The sequence below is a fragment of the Cariama cristata genome, unplaced genomic scaffold, assembly GCF_000690535.1.
Source record: "Cariama cristata isolate BGI_N322 unplaced genomic scaffold, ASM69053v1 scaffold33174, whole genome shotgun sequence".
NCBI lineage: Eukaryota > Metazoa > Chordata > Aves > Cariamiformes > Cariamidae > Cariama > Cariama cristata.
Window position 1 is genome coordinate 13,825 of NW_009611810.1, and position 20,607 is coordinate 34,431.

At 39.4% G+C, this 20,607-nt stretch overlaps 1 protein-coding gene across 1 annotated transcript in view; it reads left to right on the plus strand.

Moving 5' to 3' along the window:
• Positions 1 to 236: 236 nt before the first annotated feature.
• LOC104156002 (CD44 antigen-like) overlaps positions 237 to 20,607 on the plus strand; it is a gene marked incomplete at its 3' end in the record, with an annotated part of 30,287 nt that continues 9,916 nt past the window's right edge. The window contains exon 1 of the mRNA XM_009698386.1: positions 237 to 303. Within this exon, the coding sequence (XP_009696688.1) occupies positions 237 to 303 (67 nt within the window). The remainder of the gene's footprint in view (positions 304 to 20,607) is intronic.

A 20,607-nucleotide genomic window follows, 5' to 3' on the forward strand; every position in this document is an offset into this window, starting at 1 on the left:
AGCTCCCCTCCCACCCCCCTTCTTCCACTGCTGGGTAACTTTTGTTGCAATATGGGTGTGACTTCTGATGGAGCTCCCCCTCCCAGTTATGTCATTACTTCAGTTCCTTTGAATCGGAATAAAAAGTGCTGCAAACTTCAGACTCATTGACGGCAGGCTTAACAAGCGGCGGGGCTTTTCTTCTTTCTGCAGCTTGCAAGGATCTCTGGTTTTGGCAAAACAATTCCGAGTGAACAATGGCCAGCTTCTCCTTATGGGCAACTTTTGGATTATGTTTGCTGGAGCTTTGTCTAGCAGAAACACGTAAGTTTTTTATGAATGAAAACCCTTATGGTTGCTAATAAGTTTATGCCTCAGACAGCAAGAGCTCTTCTGCTAGAAAGCTAACAGCTTTCTTGCGTCTATCTTTATATTAAGTTTTATTATTTGTAAGAGTTATCAGAGATGCTTTAGAGCTGTAACCTCAGCTGTGCTGGTCTGTACAGTCACGGAAAGCTGTGAGTTGCTTGTAAAGGGCCATTCCAGACCTATAAGAAGGGAATTGTAGATCATGAAAGTTGAGTTTAAACTAAGAACAGAAGTACATTAGGGAATTTAGAATAGCTCTAGTAAAGTTTGGTTCGACTACGTGACTGCTGTTACATACTTAGTTTGCTCTCCCAGCTCTGTTTCCGACAGTAGAGAAAAGAGGGAGGATGGGGGGGGATTATGGGGATGGACACCCCCCCCGGCCCCCCCAGCATACAACTGTAATTCTTGAGTTTACATGGGCTGACCTGACAGCTAATACATACTGCAGTTGGACACAGCCTTGCTAAACAGAAGCAAAACTGCAGTGATCTGTGACTGAAATTTGGAGACTTTTTATGCCAAGCGTGCTTGTTTCTGACTTCCTAAGGTTTCTTTGGGGTTGACTGCTGAGATTTTGGAACAAAGGAGGTTAGAAGTAACCGCAAAGTTCAGTTGTTTATCAATTAACTTTCTTGGCTTGGTTATCTGCTTCAAATATTTGTGTTTAAAGAAATGTTAATTCAGAGAAAAAAAAATTGTATGGGCAAAATGACAAAATGCTTTTGAAATTTCACATGGTGCAAGCTGAACCGTGTTCAAGGGAAATGGCCATGCTTTTAACAGACTCTCACTGTGACAGCAACTGCCTCGAGGCATTTTGTGGTTAGGGATAGCAATTACGCTTCTACATTATTTTTCTACTCATCAGATCCAGGAGTCTAACAAAATATATTTTTCATGGCCATTGTCACCCAAGGGCTGTGTGTGTGTATAATAAATATATATCTCATTTGTTTGAGCAGCAGTGGATACTTCTCTAATGGTTGCAGCGCTGCCGGGCTGTGAATGGGTGTGTCAGAGAGAACAGTTCCCAGCACATCTGTGATAGCTGAAGCACCCTCATTGCTTTTCTTTCTAAAATTGTCCGTTGTACCAAGATGCTCTTGCTAAAATCAGATATATGGAAAAAACGCTTAGAGAAAGGGCAGGCGTACTGTAGGCAAATAAAGTATGTGTTGGATGTGTTTAAAACCTTGGCTTGGTCCAAGTCTGTATGCTGTGGAAGTATTGTAACTATTTGGTTACTGTCTGCTTAACTGATTTCTCCTTTTATGAGCTGCCAGGAGCGTCCTAAAGAAGCAGGGTCTGCACTGACTCTGGGAGTAATGCGTTTTTACAGTGAGACATAGCAGAAAACCCCATCATCTAGTCTTCAGCATAGGTACAAAAAGTATGTCAAACTTCACATATGCCCCACAGGGAAGTTTCTTTAATAGCTTAGCAAGGTATTAGATTATAGCTACAATTCCATTCCAAGCTACAATACATTCCAGCATGACTTTGTAGTCAGTAATGACTTCAAAAGAGAAGTTGATGGTGGTTTTATTTTCTTTTTTAAAGCAGTGACTTTGCTGTGTATCATAGAGTAGTGGCCATTGCTGTTGGGAAACACCTTGCTTGAAGACAAAATTCAGATCTGCTCCTGAATTGGAATTTTGATTCTTTTAGTACAGAATTTCACAAAATTGGAGGGGACCTGGGATTACCGTTAACGTGATTACTAAAGGAAAGAGGAGATACAGAGAGCAGCTGAAAAACTTAATTCGTCCTGAGTTCTGTGCTGTTGTGACCACACTGTCACTGATATGTGAGCGAGGTGTACTCGTGGTATTGATGTGACTTTTGTTGTCTAAGGAGTCTCAATCCAGGAGGATACAGATGCTGACATCTTGGTTAATGATGACTCTGGGGGAGATTTTCCCCTGTGAGCGTTACGTGTTCGTAAAAAAATTTCTAGCAAATTTTTCCTTGATTAACACAAAGCGAATCTTAGAATTTTGACCCCCAAACTGGAAGAAGCTAGAACAGAAGTAGTAGTAAAGATGAAAAGAGGGAGAATGAGTCCACCATGGGGAGGGAGAAGTTTAGCTAATAGCACTGAAGAGGTTGCCGCAGTCTCAGTATGAGGTAGGGCTCTGAGACAGGGCTGCTATAGCTATCAGTCAGTCACAGAAAAAGGGACCTGCCTGCGTCTTGGCTTCTATATCCATCATGTAGATTTGTAAATAAAGCAGTTTGAAGAAGTTCTTTGTGCTAGTTTATTTTCACTTAGTCCTTACAGTGTGTATCTTGGCTATTTTCCCAAAGCTGCAAAGTCACTAGACTTCATTAAAGTTCACTTGAACTTCCATCATCGCTTAATGTAAAGGTTATATACCTGCCCTTGAAATATTCTCACACACAGAGCCAACAAACCATGGCAGAGGATTGTCTTGCAGTCTTTGGAGAAATGTTTGCTGATTCTTTAGTTACCCGTGTTCACCACAATGGAGAACCATTACCTTGAAAACAGGAAGTCAGAGAAAGGCTTAATGAGGAAAGAGAGCATCATACAATTGAGGAAGAACTTTTTAAACCAAGTACTTTAAAAACCACTGGTAGTTCTAGCCAAGGTAAAACGAAATGTTCCCCCATACCTGGTGTGTCTTTCTTCCAGAACAGCTCCCATGACTTTTATAGACTGCGACTTGAAGACAGTATTAATATCGCAGTTATTAATCTAGCACCTAAATGTGCATGAGGTCCTACTGTTGCAAGAATGTGCCTGCAGGATGAGATGTCCTGAGATGCTGATAGGCATAAACAGCAGAGACAATCATGAGCTCATTACTGCTAAAATACTTGTAGAAGAGACAGGTTCTCAAGAATTTCATGATGGGGTGAAAAAAATTCTTTCGTTGAACGACAACTGCCATTTCAAATGAAAATTTATGGAAGAGAGCAGGAAAATAGAATGAGGAAAAACGTAGATCTCAAAGGGACGTTTGGTTGTGTGGCAAGGAGTGCGGTAGATCGCAGGAAGCAACTAAAATCAGTTATATAGACAGCATGAGGCGACCTTGAAGAATTTGTTAGAGAAGAAACATGAAATGTGTCTAGGCAAGAACCTAGTCAAAACCTCTGCAGAGATTTCCACTAATTTGGATAGCAACTGTCAGGAATAGGGGAAAATAAACAAGGAATAAAAAAAGATAGCAGCAGCAATCAAGTTAATGTATAATAGGAATGGAGCCTATAGACATGTGAAAAGTTAGAAAAAGTAAAAACTGCGTTGCTGACGTGGCGAAGGAAAAAGCTTTGGTGAGCCCTGTGGGATATGGGTTAATTAAAAAGCAAAGGGCAAACAATGCAAGATGGCGATGTTCTCGTCAGAGAAGAGGCGGTATTCAGAGGGAGTGGCTAGACAGCAGCAGTAACTAGATTTGAAAATAGTTTGCTGAGAGACATGTTTTTTAAGGACAAATTAGATAAGGACAGGCTAGATAAGCATCATTAAAGGACAGTTTAGGTACTGGTGATTGTGCTACTGGCTAAGAAGATGGAGTAGAAGACCTCCGGTAACTCTGTTTCTTCTTTGATAAAAGGATAATTTTAGTTCTGAATATGGTTGACTGGTAGTGGAATACATTGTAGAGAAGCAGGGAAACAATCCTGTAGAGCTTCTTACATAAGGAGAGGATGATTCAGCCCAAGAACTTCAAAGTGTTTTGGAATTCCAGAGATGCTGTAAGAAGGCTTCTCCATTTGCTTTCCGGTCTTCTTGCCTCGCGTTTCTGTTCCTGCACTAATGGATAAGTGTTTGAAAATACAGTCAAGATAGAAGATAATAGTTCTCAACTTCATATGACACATATTCCGTTATTTACAAAACATTGTGGTTTTTTTTAAAAAGAGAACCCTGTGTGAGAGAGCAAGGGAAGATGTTCTGCCAAACTCTCCTCTAAAATTTCTTTTTCCAGGACCAAGGTTCCATTACCTGTGAACTGTAATTTCACAGAGAGGGTAATCATGAAACCAACATGACCCACCATAGTAATCTTGCCTGCTTTGAAAACAATACAACATTGTACTGGAACAATTCACAGTGTTCAAAATGCATGATATTTTAGCATCAGCTGGTAACTGAAAGCATGCTTTATCAAATTTCATTTTTCAGCCCTAAATTGAATTCTTAGACTAGAGAAGTTCAAACTTCCAACTGAAGGCCAGCAAAGTGAGAGGAGCAAGACAGAGGTTGGGTTTGTCACCAACACATCTCTGATACATACATCATGGTTGCTACCAAGTAAAACCCACATACAGAGTCTATTTTGTTCTTTGCCTTTACCTGTAAGTGTTTCTTTGTGATATATCTGGTGGTTTGCACGGTTCTCCATGGATTATTGACAACTGTAGACGTGAAGCCGGTTTAGCGTAGCTGCTCGTCATTTTCCAGACTAGACCAGAAGTTCCTCAGCTGTTGACAGGCAGTTGTCTCTCACTCCCAGAGAAGTAATAATAATTTCAAAACCATCAGACATTGTAACTATCAGTGACCATTATGGCTGCTGCTAATATTGGTGGCAGAGAGGATTATGTCAGACCTGAAAACTTATCAGTTTCCTCACCGTCACATCACAGGCTTCCCTACAGTGGCATCAGCAGTAATATCAGTAGCAGCTGGCTGTGATTTTCCTCCCTTGCCGCGGCTGCCGGAGCTGACCCCACCCGAGGGACGACAGAGCAGCTCGTCATGTGAATGAGTTTGTAGGCGGTAATGTGAAATGGCAACTGAGAGAAAGAGGGGTTTTCCTTGGAGAATCTTTTCAGTCAGACTGAAAGTTCAGCTAATTGGGATTTAAAGTTCAAACCTCCGTGACTGTTTCCTGCCTGATGAAACCTGCAGTCATTTTTGGAGTCTGTGCCTACAATTAGGAACATAATTGAACTCTTTTTTGTACGCGTTGGCTTTGGGACTTTCCAGTTCCTCTGCATGACAACACTGGCTGCATTATATAATTCAGCAATCTTATTTCGGTACGATAACCTTCAACCCTCACATTGTGAAACAGGAAAAAAAAAAGAAGACAGAAAGGAGTTGAAGAATAATCTACAATTTTAGCATTTACTAACATGGAAGCTGAAGCAACCATGCCAATTCAAAGTAAAAATCACAGAGAAGATCTGAATTTTACTTACATTTGCACTTTGAAAAATATATTGCTTCACTTTTTCCTTTCCTTCTATTGATGACTGAGCTAGGCTCAGTAGCTGGAAGCTCTAAGAGACTGTGTTGTGTCTTTGGGAAAAAAAAAAAAAAAAATCAGACACGCAGCAGCTGTGGTAAAACTTCTGTCTCTGTTTCTGCTAATGACACTGTTCCAAAAGCAATGCGAGATGGTTATAAAAGAGGTTGCCAGGGTACAGGCTGACAGCTGCCTAGGAGAAGGGCATTAGCCAGTGATCATCAACTACACAGTTAATGTCTGTTTTAATAAATGCCTGCTTTTGCAAATAAGAAGCTGTCCTGGACAGAACATATGATGGCAAAAAAATCTTCTGTGACATAGCTTTTATGGATTATACATGGCTCACAGTAGCAGTACGTTAGTAAAGCAGGTTCTCAGAAGTGTGTTTCCCTAGGAGGCTTTTTTATTGTTATTTTTGTTAGTGGATAGGTGTCTGTAAAGAAGGAGGGTGTGGTATGTGTGGGTGGATGTAATGGATAGTTTCTTGCAGTGTTCCCATACAGAAGTGAAATGTTAACTGGAGCTTGGTGTAGGGTCTCTGGCCACCCAGCACCCTGTGGGCAGATGTGAGTGAGCTCTGTCCAGGCAGCAGCCAAGCTGCTCTCCAAATCGGGGTCTAAAAGTCAGGCACCAACCCTAAGTTGGCAGCCTCTCTGAGAGAACAGGTCTTGCTGCCAGGGAGGCTTATCAGCAAGGGGCTGGCATCACGCTTACCAGAGCAGCACGACTGCAGCTGTTTTCAGAGAGCAGGCGGAGCCCACATGCCCACTCAAAACAGACTAAGCGAGCTGGCAGCTGCTCTTTCTACAGCATGTAAAAGCAGTAGTTCAACAGTGCCATAGGGGTGCTTGTGATGGTAGCGATTAGTCGTTTACCTACTCCTTGCCATCGAGCCGATGCATGTCTTGTAGATGAGATGGAGTATCTCTACTGCAGAATGAGGAGACTGGGGCAGGGATACCGTACGGCACTGCTGGGAACAGCCAGGTCTTCCCAACTGCATCACGGTGCTCTGGGCGAAGCTTCTGCACAAGGAGTATAGAATAGTTACCTGGACAGGTTCAAGGGAAAGTCATATTTGCGGATTATAAAGAAACATGATTCATTAACGATGAAGACACTGAGAGTGAGGCCTGAACTCACCTTAATGTTTTGCTTTCGCTTGCTTCCCTGTTCTTCCTCCTCCTGCTTGTTTAGGTGTCCTCCTTTAATTTACACGTCCTTCCCCTTTTCCGCCATTCAGTCAGGCATTCAGTAGGACAAAAACTTCTTTTGCTGATGAGTCTTAGCATTTATGAATATAGGGTTTTGTTCTCTGTTCCTATATATTGCTTATGCATAATTTCGACATATAGGAACATTTAGAACATGGAAGTGAAATAATATGTATTCTGTTCAAATCGATTTCTCCAGTAGCAGTGCTATAAAAATCAGATAAAACTTTTCCCTGTTGCTCTGACAGATTTATCCTGTCTGCTTGTGTGTGTGCTATCTATGCACAGACTGAAGGCTGGCAGCTATTTTCAGTTCAATAGCACTTGGTTCCTGTTAGTGAATGCAAAGTATAGGTTTCTTAAAAAGTTCTTAATCAAGTCTTATCTTTTTATGATTAGGGATGTTTGAAGCTGTTTGGCAAATGAGAACTGACTTAAATCTTTTGTCCTATTGTCAAACTTAACACCTCTTTAGGTCCAAGAACTTTAAAACTGATTTCATAATTAACTGAAGAATGATGTCTTAAATTCAGTAAAGTTTCTCTCCTATTTGAAGCAATACTTCCTAGTGATAACTATTAGCTATCTTCTTGAGATCTTGGAGGGTTTTGTACATAAAGCCTTGGTATTCTGGGAAAGCCAAGTGCCAAGAGACATAAAATGACCCAGCAAGTCAGAGGAAGAGCCAAGAATAGACGCACTGTCTTTAACCTGAAGGTGGGCCACCTGGTCATGGTGCCAGAAGTCCATGAGGCCAGAACGTTAGAAGTCCAGAGATGTTTGAGTGTCACTGTGCAGCAACTATATGTATCCAGATGGTACCTGTTTCTCGCACTTGTTTACTGTTTTCCCTACTAATCCATCTCCATCTCTCTGGGACATCTGGCTGAAGCAGTCCAATAAATCTGATAAACCTTTGTCGACCTGTGTCTGTGATAGAAGGTTATATCCATTTGATCCAGTAAAACTTCTGCTCATCGTTCTCAGGCAAAATGAAATGTAGAGACCAGGTTCTTCTTCCAAGAGACAGGCCTCAGAGAAGACTCAAATGACAAGAAAATTATTTATATTTTTTATGATTTGATTTCAGCCTACTGACCTGGCAAGTCTGACACTGTCATTGTGTTGAACATCAGGCTAACAGGGCGGGAGCATCCAGTGACTTCAGAAGATTGGTATTAACAAAATACCACTCTTACCTTGCACTAGCAAGAGTCACTTTGCCTTCTTGGGAGGAGCAATAACTCTTCTAGCACAGAAAATAAAAGTACTTTTCTTGAAATCTCATATTGAGCTCTAAACTCTTAAACTCCTCTTTTCCAGAATGTAACAAAATTATTTTATAACCTAAAGAGAATAGGTACTTGGTGTTTCCAGTTCATCACTGAATGGGCACAGCTAAGGTTTTAGACAGGCAGCTATCCAATTCACAGTTTTTGTATGAAAAGCAGCAACAGGCAGATGCTGTGAGCATGTGCGCCGCCTTCCCGTGCTGACTGCCTAGAGAGAAGTTTCTTTCCTGCTTTTGTGGCTTGCCTCAGTAAACCCTGGGTCCATTTGCTCACTGTTGCGGTGTAAAATGTTGCAGAGCTCTTCTCAGAGTGCGTATGATGATTTTTGCGTCTCCTGACATTTCTATTAGATCAGTCCTATTCATTCTTTTTCTTATGGCTGTATTTCCTGTCTGCTTCTTGGGTGGGAAAAGATCGCAGTAGTTTTGCTTTATTTTCTCGACATCTCCTTGACCTGCCAAGTCTCACACATTATCTAGTAGTGATATAGTTTGTGTTCACACTGAACAGCGCACAGCATTAACTGGTTTTTAAAACAGCGAAGCAGGGGCAACCTTAGAATATCATGGAAGGGTAAGACCAGCACAGTCACTCCTATTTTTCAAAGCATCTCTAGGCATAAGTGCAAGACAGCGTTTTCTGTCTCTGGGGGTTCATGTGGATAGACAAAAGCCCAATTGTCCAGTTTTCCAAGAGGAGGCCTATCCTATGACTTGGAGATTATTAAAACCAATGACTGAATCAAAATTTGTTTTCTGTTAATGTTTTACTGAGAGTCTATGTTTATCCATGTAGTTCATATAACAAGAAGTTTGTGTTTCTTTCTGGAACTGGAGATCTTTTTTCTTCTCCTTTTATATTTCCTAAGAACTCGTGTTATTTATATACATGCCAGTGAGGGCCAGCCCTACCGTAACTTAGTGTAGAGTACGCAATATATTACATACAGAGCAATGCAAGACTGGTAAAATGTTGCAATGGAGCTCTTAAAGATCAGTGGAATTTCTACCCAAACTTTAGCATTTGCAAATGAGTGATTTCTTTAATTAATTTCCTTTTCTAACTGAAGGAGGAAAAGTAAAAAAACCTTTCTCTACCTGACTAGATTACCCTTCAAAATTTTCTTCAATTGCTTCTGTGTTATCACAATCTCATTAAAAAAATGTAGCATAGCCACAGCATTGAAATTCTTGGGCCCAGCAAGGATTATATCCATGAATAACCTACAAGAATGGTTATTCCTAACATCTACTTGATGATAAACATCCACATCTTCAAAGCTCAAGGTGAGCATAGTAATAAAATGCAGTGCTATCTCCTCAATATATCCTACAGCACCTTAAACATTTGAACGTTTCGACATCAACATGTGTCTGAGATGTATTCCTTCCACTTCTCATCTGCTGGATTCTTCCGAGTACCAAAGAAGAAGAACTTGAATTCTTCTTGAAAGAGATTTGCTGTATCACTTCAGAAACAGGTGGCGTCCCTGATGAAATTTTGTGCCGTATAGTGTTGCTTTTTCTTGCGTTACATGGAGTTCACATAAATATTACAACATTTGGTCTAGAGGGAGTTACTGTCTTACCTGGTGTGTTTCATCAACACGTTCAGCACAGCTGGCATCAGGCTGAATGAGTTCAAATTACCATAGAACTTAAAATTTCAAGTATAGATATAGTGTTATTTAACAGAGTAAAGATGATCCCAGCTAGTGAGAAAGAAGTGAACTGACAAATATGCTGTTAGCAGACAATAATAACTAGGGGGTTTTGTAGCCCTTTGGAAGTCAGTGATTTTATCCCCAGATTAAACAGAGAGAAAGCAAATTCAGTCACTCAGCAATGTAGATGTAAATAGAACATTTTCTCCTAAGTCCCAGCCTGATGTTCCACCAACAAGATTAGTGCCTCTTTTGCTTGAATTTCCAAAAGCAGCTATTGTTTCACTTACAGGACTATTTCAGCTGAAATAGGCATTATTATTATTCATAAGAAAAAAACCCTTGTGCAAACTTTCTTCTACTGGTGCAGAAGTCAACAGGAGAACAGAGGACTGGAGCATTCTCTGGAAAGCTGTTATCTTAAAAACAGGAAACTCTTCAGTTACTAACTGTTTGGTAATCCATCACTGAGCCTGGCTATGCAATCCTTACTTCAGCTGGACTATCGATGTGAGAAAATACTCTTTATGAGTAAGAGCTAAGTATTTTCCTAGCTTTTGAAACACCCTTACAACCCATTGTTTGCAGACCTACACTGAATTTGTTAACAGTGTCAGTCAAATACTTTACCTGACTTTATTACTCATACTCATAGTGCTCTGGTCATGCCACTTTCTCAACACCAGTCACAATCATATTACTGTTGGCTCACAGCAGTTGCAAGGCAACATATTAACACCTTTTTTTCCACCCCCGACATGATACAAATATATTCACAGTGATAGTCATAGCAACATGTTCAAGTCCTAATGTAAGTCTGTCTTCTGCTTTTTAACTTACTGGTTTGGTATCTTGAATTGATTGCTATATTGGGAGATATCCCAGTATCTCCCATCCTTCCAGAGCAAATAGTTTTAGGAGTCAGCTGAATTAGCAGTGTTTCAAGTATCAATATAGTAAGGTGTGTCCAAGACAGGCTTTCAGATTGTTCAAGAAAGACAAATGGGATCTGTACACAATGACTGGTAGCAGATAGTTTGGAGAAGTGGTTCCATGCTGTGTCAGCTACTTCTGCTGTTCCTAAGAGAGATCTCTGCTTTGTTTAAAGAACTTGCCACTTTAATTTTTTGCAAGTATGTGATGAGATCTTCTCACTTCTGATTTCAGAATCCTTTACTGGCTTGCTTTCCATGTCAGCTCTGATACAAGTTTACTGGTCTCAATCCATCTTTTGTACTGTGTATAGCTCGCTGTTAATACTCATTGTCACGTGGTAGTAATGGGTCACACAGGATCAGGTTTTTGCTTTGTCTAGTGTACTTGACAAACAACTCAATGAATTTTGCTTCAAGAGTGTGAATGAGTGACTTCCTTGGGGGAAAAAAAACTTGTGTTGCTTTATTAATAATAAATTGCTATCTATCTAGGATTTTTCTGTTTATTAAGATGGCTTATTCCTGAAGTGCTGTTTGAATTGACTCTTGCTCAGAGTGAATCTGGCTTCATGATGCTTTCCAGTGTCATGAAACTCACAGTACCTGAATTGAGGTCTGTCACTGTATCGTTTGCCATTCGAACACTGATACAATTCTGGATCTGTTCATAAAATCCAGCTAAGTCTCATTAAGATAGAATATTACTAGAATCAACGAGCATCACAGCAAAATCACTGGCTTTACAATAATTTCAGCACTTTTGGGAGACAATGATGCTGCACTATTTGAGGATGATTACATGCAAATAGTACTGCATTGGTCTTACAGATCTCCACTGCCTAAATACATGTAGGATTTAATAATAATATACATTAAACACAAGGCATATAATTATTCTCACTACATTTGTGATAGCAACAGCATTGTGTACATACTAATGTTAATTGCAAACTCCAGTTATTAAATATACCTTTTTACTAAACCAATTATAAAAGATTCAACTGAGCATCTAGCTTGGGATACAAATGACCTGCATGCATCTTAGGAAAGTTTCTTGTGAGTCAGTATTTTCAGTATAAACCTCTAGATTCTTGAAACTGTAGTATATGGATGGATAGAGTGACAGAGTCCAGAAAATGGAAATGTTTTGCCACTAAAAATTCCAGTAGAAGTTGCCGGCTGACCTAGGCATTCTGGTTACAGGCTATGGGATCCCTGCCCTTCTGTTGTTAGGGAAAAAACAGAGAGAGTAGTGGATGTGACAGTGTGTTCTTTCATCGTCAGAAGCTTGCACTGATTTAAGGTAGTGTAAGACCTTTCCCATTGATTTCTATAGATTTTAGATGAGATTTGAGATTAAGTAGATTGTGTCAATCATTACATGGATTTTACAAAGTGATCGTTTCCAAAGGTAGCTTTTTGCTTGAACCATACTTGCTTCAGATCCCAAACCAAGTCTTTCTGCCAATGAAAATCTTAAGTTTGGCGTTTTTTTTACTCTTAGTCTGTCCTAATATTTCCAGAGTAAAAGTTCAAGGTCTTACAGCAAGTCAAAATGAAATGTGCATTTCATGAGTTTTATTTTTTTCAATAGTGTGTAGCAGGCTTCCCAATGCTCCTAAGAGCACCATGGTTGCCATCCCTCTATTGAAAATGTACTTAGCTGAGTACTTCTTGGGGTTTTATGGAGAGGAACACATTGAGATCAACCCACTCTCCGTCTCTGAACCTGCAATAACTTGTACATGCAGCTGGGTATGCAACTTTCATTACTGCCTGTGAATTAAGCTCTTCGGACTTCTTCCATGATCTGTTCTTCAGAGAACGCTTTCTTCCAAGATTGTTTCTTTACTTTCTCTTTTATATTCAGTATTTCTGGTCTCTTCAAATCACACCATTTGTAAGGTCTTATGGGTAACAATGACCACACTGCACTGCTTGCAGAAGTTACTCAAAATCCCGCTGTCGAAGGAAAGCAGGGTTTCAGTGTAACATCACAAACCAAGTCAGCTGCTTTTTGCTAACCATGGATTCTAACAAGTAACTTTCCTCAGTTTTTGGTTTTGATTTGTTTATCATTCATCCAATAATTTGTTAGGACTTAGAACTCTTCCATAGTCTGGAGACCTTCAGAATGCAGATGACACTATACCTTATTCTACTTTTTTTGTGAAAATCACAAATATTCAAGTAGTGTTTTATCCCTGTTTAAAACTGCAAAGTTAAATACAAAGGTTACAGCTATATTCCTAATCTGAGAAATCTGAATTTAGTATCAATCGTTAAATCATGCATTACGTTGAAGGTTTCAGTTCTCCGGTTTGATTTTTTGCAGGCCAAATTCAACGGATTATTGGACAATATTTTAATCAACAACTATGATCTCTGATTTAAGTGTTTAGTATTGTGCTACTTTGTACTGTTCTGCAAGGTACCTCCTTGTAAATTTGTATAAGCAACTTCTACAAAAAGTTTGGGTTTTGTCTTAGCTTTCCAGTACATTTGAAAAAAAAAATGGAACGGGGTTGTGAAAGAAACTGGGAACGAGTTCATCTGCATTGTGGGGAAGCTGAGTTTGGAATGAGTACTGATATGTCTCCTGTTTGGGCTCTCCTCTCCTGCCAGTATTTGTTACTAGGAAGTCTGCATGGGTCATTTGTCCTTTGACATGTCTTACATTGTGAGGCATATTCTAAGCAGATGCCTTCTTTTTAGTATGTCTGCCAGACTAATGTTATCTTTGTTTTAACTGGCTGGCTTTCAGAGTTTTTAAAAAGATTCTTGGGGTTCCTTTCTCCATTGTTTCCTTGCGAAGTGGCCTTGTTAAATTCAATAGATGTTCTACTTCTTATTCAATGTCTTTTTTTCTCTTTTTCAGTTTTCATCACTGCTTACTTCTCCGTAATAAACTTACTGTACAAATGATTTTAAAATGTTGAGAATACTTTTAGAAGTTTTCCTGTGTAACTCCAAGGAGCAGAGGAAATATGAAAAGCATGTTTTTTTAGTTTAGAAATTGTTTACCAAAAAATTTTAAAAAAATTTCAATATTATTTGAAAAATAGTTTCAAATCACACCTGGTATTATTATTGAGTAGCATATTGCAAATAATTAAAATTCTAAATCTGTCAGTTATTTGGACTTGTTAATCATAGATCTGATTTTGTATTAATTTCTTAACTAAGTAACCACAGAACTTAAATCAGATTTCCTGTGACTTGTCAAAACTTAGACAGAGGCTGAATGTAAAAGCCGTAATAGAAGAATAAAATGACAATATAGTAGTTCATTGCTCTTACAGCATTCTTTATCAGTAAATCTCAAATTGCTTTATTAAGGAGGTTAGTTGCAAACTGAGGTAAAGAGAGATGAATTGGCTTATCCAGGTTATATCAGCGGGTAAATGACGGAGCAGGGAACAGGCATGAGCTCCAGGCTGGGGATCTATCTGCTGAGCAGCACTGTGTCTCACCTGTTTTTATCTCAAATGACTAATCAAATTTGATTTCAGTCAAACAATGAAAATCAGACTCTGACTATTACTCACCAGCTATATTTCCTGTGTGTTTCTTCACCTGGATTGCATGGAACATATCCCAACTGATTCGCTTCACAGTCCCTGTTACTCAGCCTTTGGGGTTAGACTACTCATTGCACAGCCTGAAGCTTTTCTAGTATTGACAATGATGATTATGTTTTCGTCATCTCGAGGGGAGTATATCTGATAACTGTCTAATTCCAGGACTGTGATTTCACTGCCTGCAGTTTTTCCAGTGAGGCGCTGCACAGCTGTGCCATGTTCTAGTGGAGTCTGAAAACTTTCAACTTGCTATTGGGTGAAACTATTACAAAAAGAATAATATTGATGTCAGCAGCAAGGAAGTTTATCGTAAGTGATGACACTGTATAGGCTTACTCAGGATGTTTACCAGAGCAACAGTTGCCAAGCAGATAAAGCATGTTTGGAAGATGCATTAGCAGACTTTTTTCTTCCCGCAGCAACTGCTGAGGAATGAAACGTATTTCTTGTACTTACTTGCATTTTGAGTAACTCTATGAATGCTTGATTCATTAATAGTGCCAGTCCACTCCCACTTCTTTAAATTAGTAGCCAGGAAAGCTATCAGATTAAGAGACTGAAGATTTTTGCCCATTGGTAAACAGATACCGAGACAATGACTTTGGTGGCCAGTAGGCAGATTTGTTAAGAACAATTTAGAAGAAACTCAACAGCTTGAGCTTTGTCCCGCATCCCGTTTCCAGTGTGCACCGACTGAAGTAACAGAAATGTAAGGAATACTTACTAACATTTGGTGGAGAACTGAGATCCTCCTACTGTGGTGTATCCCTCTCTAGCTGCTGTCTATATCCCCAGCCACATCTCTGCTTTTCATTTCAGAGATCCACTTGAGCCAACTTGGATCACAGGGTTAGCATGGCTATGTCGTGACGTTTTATGTAGCTAACAGCACACAGGAGAGCGAGGAAGCTGCTATGTTATTTGCTTTTTCAGTCCAAATTACTAGGTATCCAAATATAACTGTGTAGTAGGAACAACTTTGGCACAACTTCAAAGAAAGGTCTGATATAATACCTTTGGATCTATGGAGAGACATCTTCACTTTCTTGTCACGACACCCAACTACGATGAATATGTTGTCTCTATTTATAGCAGGCAGTCCTTCTAACATGCAGGTAAATTCCTTTTAAAGTGTTTTCCTGGACTTTACTGTCTTTAAAAAGGCAAGCGTGCAGAGAATTATTTTTTTTCCCCTGAATATCAGCAATCTGTTAGGGATAGAACTACTCTTTTTTTCTCTCGCATGAAAATTTTCAAGACTTTGAATATTTTCCTATGTCAAACTGAAATGAAAATATGAAATTTAAAAAATTTCTACAGGTAAATTTTGGACTGGGTTCCTTAAACCATCTACTTGTATTGCAACCATGTAAACATTTAAACTTAACTTTCTTAAATTGTTTTATTTAATTTTGTGCAAACTAATTAATGAAGTTTCAAAATGAAAGGCAGTTTCAAACTGAAAAACAACACCCTTGTTGTGCTTTATTTAAGTATCCACAAGGAGCACTTTGAAAACCAAAACTATGGTTTGTTCCCACTAGGTCTGGAAAAGTATTTCCTATAAATCATTTTAGGTTTCACAACTTGGCAATACCCCAAGGAAAGTATTTCATCTGACAACTCCCAAGAATCTGTACAGACTTACTTTCACTGTCACTGTCTGGAGAAGCCTGGCTTATGGTGTAGGTGGCTTATTTCCAGGTTTGTTTCTCTACTTTCTATAGAGAATGGTGGCTAGCAGAGCAAGAATATCATAACTGGGAGAACAGAAAAACATCACCCCGCCACACTAAATGACTCTGCATGTTGCTTGATCCTTGGTGCCTTTTTGTTTTGATGGTAAAAGACTGCAGCCTCATAGTCACGTGCTTGCTTCACTCACGTGGATCCTACAGAATTGGACTTCTAAATTTTGATCAGTGTGTAGTCATCCCAGTTTAGAATCTGATTTTCCCAGCACAATTTTCCTTTCCCCATCAAGCCCTGAGAGATTCAGGTATAGGTGTGTTTTAATGATGTCGACACGTGTCTATTAGTGACTGCGGCTGGGATTAATGAATCATTTTACATAACCTAGCAAACAGCTATCCAGTGGTTTTCGTCACTACCGACCTGGGCTTTAGTCCAACTTCTGACATAAAGGTGGAAACCTCTGTATCCTATTACAGTTGTCTGGCCTGCGAATTACTTTAGTGAATGGTTTTACTAGTAGCCTCTAAAAAAACGGTGGAATACTCAGCAAATAATAATGCTATCCAGGCCCATGTATATCATAGTGTATTAAGTAATTACTGAATGATATTTTTGTACATTCAGGTTCTCCCAGATGTCAAAATGGTGATCATTGGACTATCTTAGTACATCTATTGACAAAATGTCTTGGATCCTGAAATGTTTTATGAATCCATCCCATATGAAATTTTGTTTTCAGAGGACATTTCCTCTAGTCAGGAGTAAAATACGTATTCTTAGTTAGCCATGAAGTAGTTTTCCTGAGAAACATTTGAAAAACCAAACATCAGCTGGAGATAGGTCTGAACTGAGAGCTGAGATCTGAACTGTCCAGGCCTCCTCAGATCTTAGGACTCATATGGCCCAATTTGTAGATTTGCCTGGAGAGGAACCGTAGTTACTAGGAGTCTCTTTTAAACAGATGTTAATCTGTTTCCAATGTGCTGCTTTTCTCTGTTTCATTAGTAGCATGCATTAAAGCAGGTGCTGATATACAAAATGTAGATATCGGCGCTAAGCTAATGGTTGTTCCTGTTCAGAAGTGTCAGTACAAGATTAAATAATCTGTGATTATAAGGAAACATTTACCTATGTATATCTGCCTAGAGCTTGAAAAAGTTCTTACAATAAATGTAAATACTGTATTCTATTAAAGCAAACAGAGAATGAAAACTATCTGCACTGTCAAACCCCTTGTCCTGTCTCTGTTTTCAGCCCCAATTTATCACATCCTGGTGGCCTATCAATCATCTTGAACCACAAACCGAAAAGGAAAATCCCCATGAGAACAGTATACTAACATTTCCTGGTTGCCATGCAATGCAGACTGTGGTTTTACCAAGAAGTCTGTTAACAACCCTGTGTCTAAGTATTCTTCTACCTGTTTTTGTTTAAGGGGGGGCAGGGTTTTTGCAAATCTGCCACTTCATTTGCTTTGATGTATCTGTGCAGTTGTTAAAGTAACTTTTTTTTTTAATATAAGACAGCATCCACCTTGAGAATGAAACCTCTAGATACTGTCTTGAAAACGAGGAAAAGCAGGGAGCAGTGCATGAAACATCCATACAGTGGATCAAAAGTCTTTATGGAAAATCGACTCCAATGGGAAGAGTTTGCATGAGTCAGTGTTACTCATTATGTGTAAGCATTGCAGAACCAGGGTGGAAATGGAGATTGCACCTGGTTTCTTACTGTGACAGCTTCTAACAAGCCTCTAGTATTAATAATCAGGATGTAACGCACACTTTCATGAAAGGACAATGCTGTTCAGTCTGCCTCAGCCAATTCTATCACATGAGTAGGCTCTAGCTAGCAAGTTGATGTGGAACTGGAGTTAGTGATTTAGGCCTGGCATAGGTATGTGAATTGCAATAGCAGAGAAGGGGTTGCATGCAGCTGCTTGAGACAGAGCACCAGAAATCTCAGGAAAGACAGGAAGAAATGGTCTGCGTGAAAGTTAATGTTCTCCATGCTCATAAAACTCAGCTCAGGCTTAGGGGCAATTCTATGGCTTTGGGTTGAGTCACCCAAGTCTCATGGTCTGGATGAGATTAATGATGATGAGAATTCAGGCACGTGTAGTACTTTTTGCCTTTTTTAAGAGCTATTATTAAACAATTTTGTCTTTCAGCTGTAGCAAATCACGTGAATGTCAGGGAAAGATCATGACCTGTCATCCCCCAAAGCCTGCCAGCTATAAGAGGGGGCAGAAGGGAAGTTTTGGGTGCTGTTTATGATTCCACCGTGAGTCCACTCTGAATCAACTCCTTCGAAAGTTCAGAAGGGTTGAAAGGATCAGTAATAGTTTGGCACACAGTATTTTTTTTGCACTGCATTGTCTCTTGAAACGAAGAAAAAAATCCATCTTTTGCATACCTGTGTTAAAGCCTGCTTTAAAGTAGCAACAGCATGAAATTAATTGATTTGACCTTCCTGCACTATGGCAAGTGACGGTTAGATTTGGCAATGATGTTTGTTCCTTAACTCAAATTTAATCTATAAACCTCAGCGTGGAAAAAAGAATTTAAGGTGTTAATTTAGTTTAGACCCCATCTTTTATTTTTTATAAGTTCTGTATTGATATGACTAGAAATATTTTCATTAATTCAATTAAGGGCCTCCATTGTCTGGACATTAAAATATGAGACCATAAAGTAAAAACGCTGGGTTCTCTGACAGCTCTGGGCAGTATGCTCTGCATCTGTATTTTGCCATTTTTAAAATGTGGTAATTACTGTCTTCACAGAGGAGATGCCGGATTTATGCAATTTCCTTAGACTGTGAAATGTCATGTGAGTTTTAGGTACTGCTGTAGTTGTTTTTCCACACTTACTGCTACTGTTTCACGAACAGTGTCTATATTACAGCAATGTTCCAAACATTTTTAATAGTAGGTGTAGAAGATATCATCAAAATAAAAACAAAACACGCTGTCACAATATTATTTTAGGGCAAAGTGTCAACTAATTGGATGGCCTCAAAACCAGCTTGGTTTCCTGGACACCCACATGATCTCCCACGCTCCACGAGTGAGGCTTCCTGGGAGCTTAGGCCCTTCCGTGTGGACGTGCAGTGCCGTTGGTCAACACATGTGCAATAAGCCTGACACTTCCCAGAAGTGTCCTGGTGTACAGTATGTCTGCTGTAGAGCCAGGCTGAGCATTTCCATGGAAACTGTAGCTTAACTGTAACCCACAAGTCGTTCCATTAAGCCTATTTGTGTAAATAAGCCTATTTATTTTCCACAGTTGGAGTTTAAGGAATTGGCTGCCTAGTAAGTGGGATTCTGACTATAACTGGATCTCTGAGTGGTAATGGAGCACATATTGTAGTGTTCTAAAACCATGAATGGGCTGAGGTTTGATGGCAACTGAATCACATTCACTCTAAACAACAGTGAACTTAATATTTCAGTGAATCTGGGATGAGCTGTAAGATTCAAACACAACCCAAAGCAAGTGGATGTGGTATCTGCTTTCATAGCAGAAGTTCTTCAGAAATTAACCTAAAGTTATTGGAAGAGATGTTGATGTTCCAAACAAATTTAGTTCCAAAATCACTGAGGTTGTTACTTTTAAGTAATTGAATAGATCTTTGTGATCTGATCCTCAAATTTAATATTAAGTTTTGGGCTTCACAGAGTATGTTTAATTATTAACAAATTTAGGGCTGCCTTGTTCTGCAGGGAAGAGAGAATCAAGAGGGGAAAACTAAAGAGAAGCCTTTTTCCTATCTAGGTCATTTATGTTTAATACAGCTACTGACCGGACAACTTCCAGAGTAATGTCAGGCTTTGAATATGGAACATTCAGAGCTAAAGTAGAAGTCATTCACATGGCAGCTGTGAGAGCAGTTTTGTCCCATAGCAGTAGTCATGTACCACATCCTTCTGTGCAGAGTAGCTATTTGTTGAGTTGTCATAAGAAAACTTCTATTGGGATCTGCAACCTGAATGTCTGTTGACTATGTTTGTGTCAATGTGTACATGTGGCGATGGCTTTTGAGCGTGGGGTACTGTTCAGTGAGGGCTATGGCCGCAGAAATTCTCTAGTCCATCAGCTATCCCCAGGACCAGTGCTGTGCACATCGGCATCTGGCACTTGTAGAAGCACCATGACTGTTTCAGAATCATGAGTGGGAACTTGCTGAGACTGTCATTCTGTGTTAATCCACTAGCTTCTCCTCAGCCCTGTTGCTAGACATTAAGTCCTTCAGGAAAGAAAAATGCATTTGTTAGTGTCCTTTTCCACACAGGTTCCTCATTCTTGCCTTCTAAACCTCTCAAGACATGGCCGTGGTCAGAGAACTTTTCATAGAACTACTTTTCCCTGGAAGAAAACAGCTGTGTCAAAATAAAGGCATTTTGAGAAAACACGTTAGTCTTACATGAATTTTACAAAACTAAAAATTATGTCCTCTTGGTATTTTTTTATAACATATGATAATAAAAATATTAAGAACTGTAATCATCAAGACTGTTAAACAGCTATGCAATGTATATCAATTTTGTCTATGTTAAATGTTTTTGTCAGCCTAAATAATTGGGGAGAGCAGGTGGGAGAAGAGATATTTTTTACATTCTTTTTGTGGAAAGGCAATCCAAGTAACC